General features: G+C 39.3%; 1 protein-coding gene across 3 annotated transcripts in view; it reads left to right on the top strand.

The window, feature by feature from the left end:
- Window positions 1-4,472: 4,472 nt before the first annotated feature.
- LOC139131257 (uncharacterized) overlaps window positions 4,473-10,546 on the top strand; it is a 46,402-nt gene continuing 40,328 nt past the window's right edge. For 2 of the 3 annotated variants that reach the window (XR_011552089.1, XM_070697244.1), the window contains exon 1: window positions 4,473-4,742. Coding sequence is in view for 1 of the 3 variants with exons in the window: in XM_070697244.1 (XP_070553345.1) it covers window positions 4,625-4,742 (118 nt within the window). In the remaining 2 variants the exon portion in view is untranslated. Of the gene's footprint in view, window positions 4,743-5,130; window positions 5,280-10,546 lie in introns of those variants that run through there. The other variant, XM_070697245.1, reaches the window with a different exon arrangement.

Genomic DNA, 10,546 nt, shown 5'->3' with positions numbered 1-10,546 from the left:
ACGATCGACGGTATCCCCATTCGATTCTCGGGAATAGCTCGAACTTTCGTTGGACATACCTTATATATGTTTCCATGTCTGGATTTATCCGGGCACCTTTTTGTAAAAATATCATGAGAACACGGCATCGATCACGACAAATCGGTCTGTGTCCGTCGCAGCGTGCAGGTATGAATGGTACCATGCAGGAAAAAAGTGCCGGTTGATGGCGTACAACAGGGGTAATATGGATCTCTTATCTGTGCTGGTGTACGTCACACAGGTTAAGATACGGGCCAGTTCATGTGATAAACGGTCTTAAACCTTGGCTTTCTGACATCAGAAGGATTTAATGGCGTCGACCAGATAGTAGAGAGGAAATAATGCAATGCACTGAAATTAAAGCAGGCATCGATGGCTTTTAGAAGCGCACTCTCTCTATTTAGCGACCTCGACATTTCAACAGATATGTAGAATGTTAAATTTTACTTTTACAGGGCACATTATAGTCACATTATCGCTTTTCTTCGTCAGAGCGCACTAAGCTTATAGAAACTGATGCCAATCACTAAGAATATTTCTGTTGAGTGTAAAAGGGATGATTCTGGAAGTCGTGATGTAAGGCATGATTTAGTTAGTTCCGGCTTGCTGACTGACGAAAAACGAGTCGATGAATCAAATTTTAACTTATCTGCAGCCTTTCCAGTGATTGCCATTACCGGACACAAATTTCAAGCTCAGCAAGTGTTTTTTCAACGTCAAACTACTTTTAATATGACATTACATGCCTCAAATATCCCCCATCCGGTGAGAAAATGTTTAGTAAATACCAACTTCAAGTTTCCTTTTACTAGTTTATAATAGCACCTGATATCCATCAGAAGATGCCCAGCGACGCTCGCAGTTCACAGAAAAGCCCGTTGAAATAGATAGGTTTTCAATCTGGATTGATTTGAAGGTATCGATGTTGTGAGCTGTTCGAATGTCGTTTGAAAGATTGGTCCACAGTGGCGGCGCTGAATATGAATATGAATATGAACGATCACCATATGATTTCAATCTCGTCTTAGGTATAGTACTGAGTTGTTGTTTGTTGCTGGAACGGAGAATTCTATTGGTGTCGCTTTGTTTTATTAAATCTGTAATGTAGGCTGGAGTCAATCCATGGAGTGCTTCACAAGTGATCAGCAGAATTTTAAATTTGATTATGTATAGGTGACTGGAAGCCAATGCAAGTTTTGTAGTACAGGTGTAATGTGATCAGACTTCCTTGTGCGGGTATAATGAGACGAGCAGTACAATTTTGGGCTCTCTGCAACAAATCAAGTTGAGCTGTAGGTAAGCTGTATAGCAAAGCGTTGCCATAGTCCAGTTTAGCAATGACAGTCGAATGGATTAATTGTTGACATGCTGCATTGGAGAGATACTGTATGGTTTACCTGCTCGCAAATGGACGGCTTACACTGAACTGTTACACTGAACTGTTTACTTGTCTGCTTCAGGGTCGCATGGTTTTTCCCTGCCCATTTCAGAAAACCAATCACAACACAACCCGTCGCAATAGAAGGAAAAACGGATGTCAATGCAAGTAATTTGGCTGAATGGGGATGATTCAAAATATTACAGGGAAAATAGGAATATTTTACAATGGAAAAATAATGCTAAAGTTGCAGCTTTTTGGGACCACTGTAAAGCCAACTGTTTGCCTCAGGCTCAGGCTGTCTCTATCTGATTCGTGGCTTCCAAGAGGATCACCCGCGTCCACGCATCTCCATTTTGCGAAGTCGTTTTTCATGAAGTGTCGTATCCGCGTTCGGAGTTCAAGTTGAAATGGATTCCATATGTTGTATATGTAACCTAGAACAAGTGTTGAAGTCGTCTGAGGTTCAACTGAGCAACAAAAGATTTGGCTTTTTGTAAACGCATCGTCCTATACAAGACGTTCGCCGAAGTGCGACCATTGCGAGAGAACGTTTTGTGACCGCTTGAAATACCGCGTAATTCATATTATTGTAGTGTCATTTAGCTGCTGCTCGGTAAGCAATTAGGGGAGAGATGGTAACGTATGTATGAAATGTTCTTGGCCATTTGCTGTCCCTGCACGTTTAGAGAGTTTCACGACAAAAAAGGATAGGTACGCCTATACATGAGACTGCGCATTAGTCAAATGATGTCATACAACAAAGTATTGTTACAAAATGCAGAGAATCAAAGGGACTTTCCGAAATGAGAGTACCCAGCAGAACTAATAATAATTAATTCACCCGACTGTCCTATATTCTGAAATGCTGTCAGATATCTTCACATACATCTGATATTGAGTAGCGTTTTAGCAAACACAACTTGAATCGGTAATTGATGACTTCTTACTAATGCATTTTAAGTAGCTGTGGATTTTCTTTTAAAAGGGCAGTTACCAACGCGCCATTGGTACACATGTAACCCTGGTAGAGGTGGAATGTAGGCGAGTGGTTTTGTTCACCCATCTCTTTGATAGATTAGTAAGTACTGTAAGATTCGATTCGGGTTGTTCATAGATCATAGCGTGCAAGTTAACGCTGACCACAGGGACTTGTGAATTGCTCATCAAAAAAAAGAAAGTATAAAGAATACTGCTATTAAACCTAGTTTTGTGTTTGAGAATTATTTTGTTTCCTCCTCTCGCCCCTATATTTCCTCGCTCTGTACATGTGAGTCATGACGGTGTAGTGGTAATTATGTATGCAGTATGTAGTGCGCCTTCCCTTCGTGAACTTTTGTATAGGATTTATGTGTTGACTCCAATACTAAGGCTTTCAGGGTATGTATAGCGTCATGGTAAATGGTCACTGAACCGTCGCGACTTCATGCACAGAGCGAGGAAACACAGGGCAATATAAGAGAACAAGGGACAAAGGCTCGTAAACAAAGCTTGTATTCTTTATTCTCTCTTATATTTTAATGGGCTATTTACAAGCCCCTGTGCTCTGACCTTGTAGTGTGACCTGTTAAATGTGTTGTTAGCAAATATTGTCAGAATGACGTGGTTCTATGTCACTTAAACCATTGTTGAGGAAACGAGGACTTTGTGATGTCCTTGAAAACAAGCAATATGCTTGCTTTTTTCTTCGCTTTAACGTATGTTGAAATAGAAAAGCAACACAACCTTATACGATTAGAAGTGATATAATTGACACTGATCAAGTGGTAGTCAGGAAATGACATTTGTTCCCCTTTAGTCTATTTCTAACATGCAATGCGAATTGTGGATACCTTTTCTGAAGCGTCTGAAATAGCGATATTCACAATGAAACATTTCCCCTGGTTTTTACCCTTTTTTCCCGATATAAAGATCCATCCCTCACCGTACATATCAGCCCATCCTTTCATACGACTGGGCATGAGAATAAGGTGTAAGGATTGTCACTCATGATTATCGAGTTAGCACTACTTAAGTTATGAAACACTAGCTTGATGTGATTAAAGTCATACAGTTGCTGTATTCTTTCTTTTTATTTCTATTTTTCCATGTTAAGCCACACCTCATGATCCACGGTTAAAGCGCTTGTATCAATAATGTTCTACGACTTGAGGGAATCGACATGCAATTTTCATTGCATGTAGGCCTATTTTGGCGCTTGTTTTATTAATTCCTGTTTCCAAGGCGACTGGCAAATTTTCAGATTCTGATACCGTTAGCACTTCCGAGTCCATAGACTATAGAAGTAATCTTGTATTGTCTGTTTCTTCAGGGACTGTGCTCCGTTTTTACTGCTGACTTATAGAGTATGTGAGTGGTGCTGCACCTGAGAGACTTAAAAGAATAAAACACTCATGTAGACTATGCTGCGATATCACTGGCTTTGATAAGTTCAAGTTCACTGGGCATCGCTTGAAAACGAGGGATTTATTGGCAAAGACCAAACGAACCAGGCCATCACGTTTTCGACTAATCTACTATATACAATGTACATCAATAGCGGAGTATACTTTCAATATCTATGCGGCCGTTCAATTGGTCTTTCATTTCGTCAATCTGGGGGCAAATTCCAAGACACGCGCCTCTCAGAACGATATTATGTGTTGTACTATAAGGGGCTTTTACACCTCTCTGTCGGTCTAAGCAGCACCGTGACCCACAGAGGCTTCTTGAGGGCAAAGAAACAGATATACATGAATCACCTAGCAGTTCAGGAAATGTGCAGGATGGTTTCTTCATGACTGCAGTATGCACACAATGAGGAACTTCTCAGGATAGTAATGCCTCAGGTGAAATAACAAGTACACCCAGACAGAGTCGGTTTCCAGACCAAGACGGAAATAGAGTTTTTATGAATATGGGAGTTATGAATATCAGACAATGTGAAAGACAGCATGGAATGTAGAAATCAACCTGTCATTTTTTCAGTCAGATAGTCGTAGCGTCCGTCTGTCGGTCTATCAAGACCCTCTTTCAAAATTCCACCACAGCATGATGGTCAACGATGATTATTTTGCATACTCTAAAAATAAATAATGACATCATGGTAAATTTACCAGAGAAAGTGACGCACAGTCATTTCGCTTATAACTTCGTCTTCTATATCATCGCAGTCAATTTTGTCACTCTGGTAGTCCAGCTTGAAGGTTTGTGTATAGTCTGTAGGCCTCGCGCTTATTACTCGTTATGCTTTTTATTCACCAGTGTGTGACTCATGTACACATATGGAGAAGGATGGCCGTCGTTGATGTTGTCACTCTAGCTGTGTTTTTGCTTTGTGCAGCCCAACGTAGTATGTCTGCAGGTAGGTGCTTACTTATTCTTACAGGTGTTTTATCTTGGTTTAGTATTTCCATGGATCTATTTTATACGTCCGTGGTATTTCATACATTTAATCTATATACTAGTTTAGTGACTAGGCTGTTGCCCATAAACAACAACATTGGGGTGCTGCTTTCCGATACAGACGGTGAGACCGATTTTTGTCACATCTTTCAAATAACCTTCAATATAAGCTATGAATGTAGTGTTACAGTAGATTCTTTTGTTTTATTTTGTTTCTTATGATTGGCGCAGTATTCAGGCAACATGTTGCTGGGTCATCACAAAATAGTCCAACAGATTTTCTTCGCTGAATAAGCTCAGTCTGCGGTCGAAAAACGATTACTTCAAGGGGATTTCCCAGACACTCGTCTTAGCGATAGAGCCAGTATTGTGGTACCTCCACTGCACAAACAAATACAGCGCATGACAGAAGTCAGCACATTGTTGTGTAAATTTTGCTCAGCTCATAGGTGAGCTTGCCGCCGGGGACCAATATGTATACGTGCCGCCCAATGGGGTAGGTATTTCAGCCACTTGGTCTAAAATGGGCAAATCGATTCAACTGCAAAATAAGATCTAAAATGGGTTCAATTTTTGAGTGCCACACAAGAACGAATTACAACTGTCAGTTCCCGTCTAGCTCGCAGGAATTTGAGCTGCACACAATAAGCATCAATATCTTTCTCTGTGGTAGGGCAACCATTAAAGAGGCCCCTGGCTTTAGCCAAAGTAAATATCGACTTGGTTTTAAAACAACGTCACTGATTGGTCAGAACTCCATACATAGAAAATATCCAAACAAAGTGGTTCTACTACTCCTAGTGATTATCATGACAGGTCGGACCTTGTCAAGTATGCTGCACGGAAGTACCTAGCGGACTATACCATTATTTTTAGGGTGCCCAAAAGGGGTGAGTGGCTGAATATAGCCGTGTGACCACACGTTTGCCTACTTTAATAAGTCATATGTTCTGTCTTCTGAACGTCTTAAGGTAGCTATATACCTTTTAGACACTTTCAGATTTTTATTTTTTTCTCAATTGAACACGTCCCAAACCCCAATAAAGTATACATTTTCTGAAAGCCCTGATATAGAGCTATCCGACCAAGCACTGTACACGGTCATTATTTGCATAAGAGTCACGTGACAAGCGTTTTACTAAAAACGGGTTTTTCCCGCCTTATGCCAAACACGCTGCAAGATTTCCTGTTGGAATTTCTTCATTGACAAGCCTTGACAATATCCTTCAAAACCGTGTCTGGGATTTTTTTTATATGCCTTTGTTTTCTTTAAATGCGCTCTTAAAGGTGTTAGATGAAGGTGCTTTTCAAGGAATTTTAATTATCACGCCATATAATTTGAATGGAGCCTCCGGGAAAAATCGCAGACACGTTTTTGAAGGATATTGTCAAGGCTTGTCAATGATGAAATTTCAACCGGAAATCTTGCAGCGTGTTTGCGTAAGGCGGGAAAAACCTGTTTTTGGAAGGTTCAGCAAAACGCTTGTCACGTGACTCTTATGAAAATAATGACCGTGTACTGTGCTCGGTCGGATAGCTCTATATCAGGGCTTTTAGAAAATGTATACTTTATTTGGGTTTGGGACGTGTTTAATCGAGAAAAAAATAAAATCTGAAAGTGGCTAAAAGGTATTTAGCTACCTTAACTAAGTTCAACAACGTACTAGATCAATAAATCCTACATGGGAACGGGTTATTTAAAGTCGTTAGAACTTTCTTGTGTTCATGTACATTGTTCTACGTAATGTGTAATAACTCAACTAAGTTAAACTACACTGAGAAGAGCTGCTGTAATATGTGTAAAGAAGGCGCCAAAACGAATGGGTATTATTCCTGGTAAAACGGGGTTCTGCTAGACTAAAAAGGTCGTTGTACAATGTGTGCAGTGGAGTGTCAAAATGACAAAAGACATTACAAGACCATACAATTTGCATGGAATGAATATGTTTTTCACATCTTCAGAATGAATATGGCAAATTTATCAGTAGATGGTCATTAGCCTTTAGCGATGGTGGTATTCTTACAGTAACTAATTGGAAAGAAACAAAATTGTCTGATGACTTTTTTCAATCCTCCAAAAGAGATATACAATTAAAACACCCACTGCTAGTCCGACCCTTCCATTAACATGCGTATTCAGCCCCTCAGAACTATCGGCCACCCCTTAACAATAATGCAACAACCCTCTAGGTACTTCTGTGGCAGCATACTTGACAAGGTCCGACAGGTCGACCATGGCCAAATGAACTGGTAGTGCTTTATGGACGATGACCAGTCAGACTGTAAATGCAGATAACTGATTATTTTCAGAAACTGGACCAAAACTAGGTGAGGGTGAAAGATATTTTCTTTAACTCAAATTTTGTAGTATTTCAAGAATTGTTTTTCAGAAATCATTGCTTGGCCAGCAACAACATATAGCCCAAAAAATGTGGTATAGTGGAAGGCTTTGCCGGTAAGACGGTCATGTAAATGCTTGCTTTTACATGCTTGCATTACCCTATAATGTTTTATAGCCTTTGACCTGAGTCAAAGGTCATAGAGGTCTAAAATGGGGTCCTACAATGATGAAATTTTAGTTCTAAAATGGGCACTGGGTTTTTTTACGTGCGGCCACACACCCCTACCACTACTCTGAACAAGTGCCCCCGGGGCTTGCCACGGCGTTTCGAATGAAACTTTGTCGTAATGTAACTGCTTTTTGCAGATTAGAAGTTATTTATTGGCAACAAGATGTGTACATTACTACCTGACTATTACATAGGTCTAGGGGTAATAAAAAGAAAGATATTTTCTTTAACTCAAATTTTGTAGTATTTCAAGAATTGTTTTTCAGAAATTATGCTTGGCCAGCAACAACATATAGCCCAAAAAATGTGGTATAGTGGAAGGCTTTGCCGGTAAGACGGTCATGTAAATGCTTGCTTTTACATGCTTGCATTACCCTATAATGTTTTATAGCCTTTGACCTGAGTCAAAGGTCATAGAGGTCTAAAATGGGGTCCTACAATGATGAAATTTTAGTTCTAAAATGGGCACTGGGTTTTTTTACGTGCGGCCACACACCCCTACCACTACTCTGAACAAGTGCCCCCGGGGCTTGCCACGGCGTTTCGAATGAAACTTTGTCGTAATGTAACTGCTTTTTTGCAGATTAGAAGTTATTTATTGGCAACAAGATGTGTAACATTACTACCTGACTATTACATAGGTCTAGGGGTAATAAAAATGGTTACCAGTTCGTGTTCTCACCTAATTTAGAGATGTATTCTGCGCACACCACGCATGCACACATTCATCTTTGCATAAGCGGCCCAATGAACACGAAAATGGATTTTTCTCAGCCCACGCATCCCACACTAAGTACTTTCGGCTCTTGTGTAAGTCTATGGAGAGTCATATTCGGGTCAAGCTCGGAAGCAGAAGAAGCCAGGACTTTCCGTCAACGTTGTGGCTACAAGCGAGGGTGGAAAGTTCGAAATTCCGGTAGATTTTTTGCAATAATTTCAGCGGTCCTCTCACGGTTTCCGCCATGATGTTTCTGTCAGAATATCCATGATTTCATTCAGCTATATTCAAATCTATCGTGCAATGTATTTTTGGCACAATACTGTCGATGAACAATTGGTGGACACAAAGGCCAGCATTTTATGGCTGTTGCGCCATGGGGGACACTCGACATTTCGTTTCATACATGATGGCCTACTTCTATTTTGGAAAATTCCGACGTTTTAGCTTTGTATACGTACTAAGAAGAATTAAAACTGCATGCAGCGTTGGCGGGGCCCATGTGGTTACCATGGTTTCAAGTTCTTGTACTGATGATATTATGTGAGAAATTTGAGATTGGAAGAGTCTTTTGGTTCTTTTAAAGAAGGATTTTGAACATCATCTCATAGTTATTGTAGGTTTTTCTTGTAATCGTATGTTTTATGCCAAATCCAATATAGCGGCCTAACTAAATATGTTTTAGAAAAATCCAATATGGCGACCAAACCACATAACTGATCCAAATGCCTCTTGCACACTTGAATTTCAGTTAAATTGGTGTTTTGGTTCTGGAGAAGAAGATCTTTAAAGATTAAATTGCGATTTTCGTTGAATTCAATATGGTGACCTTTTGTCATGAATCTTTGTTCCCATAGTTATTCCCATGTACCAAAAATTAGACCTCTAGCTCTGTTTGCTAGCCTAGAATTAGATATGTGCATAATTAATGAGGCATATAATATGGCACCATAGGGTCTACCATGCTGCCAAATATGAAATTTATAGCCGTTGTGGCAACTGATTTATAGCAAAGAAGTATATTTGAGGTCAAAAGGTCATTGAGGTCACGTGGCATTTTGTCATAAATCTTTGTTCGCATAGTTATCCCTATGTATCAAAAAACCTGAACTCTAGTTCTATTGACTCGCCCAGAATTAGATATGTGCATAATAAATGAGGTATAGGATGTGCTTGTCATGTGACTTTTTGTTAAAAACCCTTGCACAGATACTTGTCCTTGTGTATCAAAAATCAGAACGCTAGGTCTATTTTGAAGGCTGAAATTAGATATGTGCATAATTGATAAGGTGCAGGAACATTGCAGGGTCAAAGGTCAAGTTCATCCTCAAAACTTTTATGTACAATTTGGTCCTCTGTTGGTCATTGTTCAGTTGTCACTGGCCCTCTTGGACCCTTACATAGGCCCGAATAAGTCATTGCCACAGCTTAGCTGCAGTAAGTAGGTATAGGGGAGGTCAAAGGTCTTTGAGAAATCAGAAAAACATTACTTTAAAAATCTTCCTCTCAAAAATGGCGGGGTCAATAACCTTGAAATTTGGTACGTGGAATCTGGGAAGTATAGTCTAAAAAGTTTCTTGAGAGATTTTTGATTTTTCATTTTTTATGCAAATTAGATGGAATTAAAAATTTTAATTAATAACAACAGCCAGGTCATGTGACCAATCCAAATATGAATTGTCAGGTGCACCAGTACTCAGTATGCCTAATAAGCTCTGCAAGTCTGAAAAGGCTGCACACAACGGTTTTAGAGATCTAACTTTGCAATGAATTTGCAGAAGAAGAAGAAGTGATCCTGAGTAACTAAAATAGGGGCCAAGCCTTATAGAGGATAGAGGATAGTCATGGGATAGATCATCCTGTCTGCTATTTTTCGCGCAAATTTAACAAATCCCAGAGAAACTACTCTACAATTGAAAAAGAGTGTTTATCTTTGATATTAGCTTTACAACATTTTGAAGTTAATGTTACTTCTTCAAATCAGCCAATAGTAGTTTATATTGATCACGACCCTCTTGTTTTTCTGCAAAAATTTAAAGGCAAAAATCAGAGATTGCTAAGATGGAGTTTAATGTTACAGGAGTTTAATTGACATTAGACATATCAAAGGCAGAGATAATTTAATTGCAGACTGTCTCTCTCTTATTTAGAGTTTATTGTTGTTCACACTTTAATATCACATTTGTTAACGAAAATTTTTTCTTTGAAAAATTTTCTTTTTTTGAAGAGGGGGTGTGTTATGTAGGTCATTTTCCCCCACACTCATCATGACCTGAGTTCAATTAGTCTAGAACATTCTCAAGGTCACTGCCCTTAATGACTTCACAACCTTGAATTCAATTAGTCATGTTTGGAATGTTCTGGAAATTTAATTAGCTGTGTAAGAGAGATAATTTTTGAACAGTAATTAGCATGTCAATAAAAGTTCTAGATTGTTCTTATATGCCCTTATGTAAGCACATGTGTATAAAAAGG

This window comes from Ptychodera flava, chromosome 4 (genome assembly GCF_041260155.1).
Source record: "Ptychodera flava strain L36383 chromosome 4, AS_Pfla_20210202, whole genome shotgun sequence".
Lineage (NCBI taxonomy): Eukaryota > Metazoa > Hemichordata > Enteropneusta > Ptychoderidae > Ptychodera > Ptychodera flava.
Note: the sequence above shows the minus strand (reverse complement) of the source record. Positions and strands in the feature narration are given on the sequence as shown.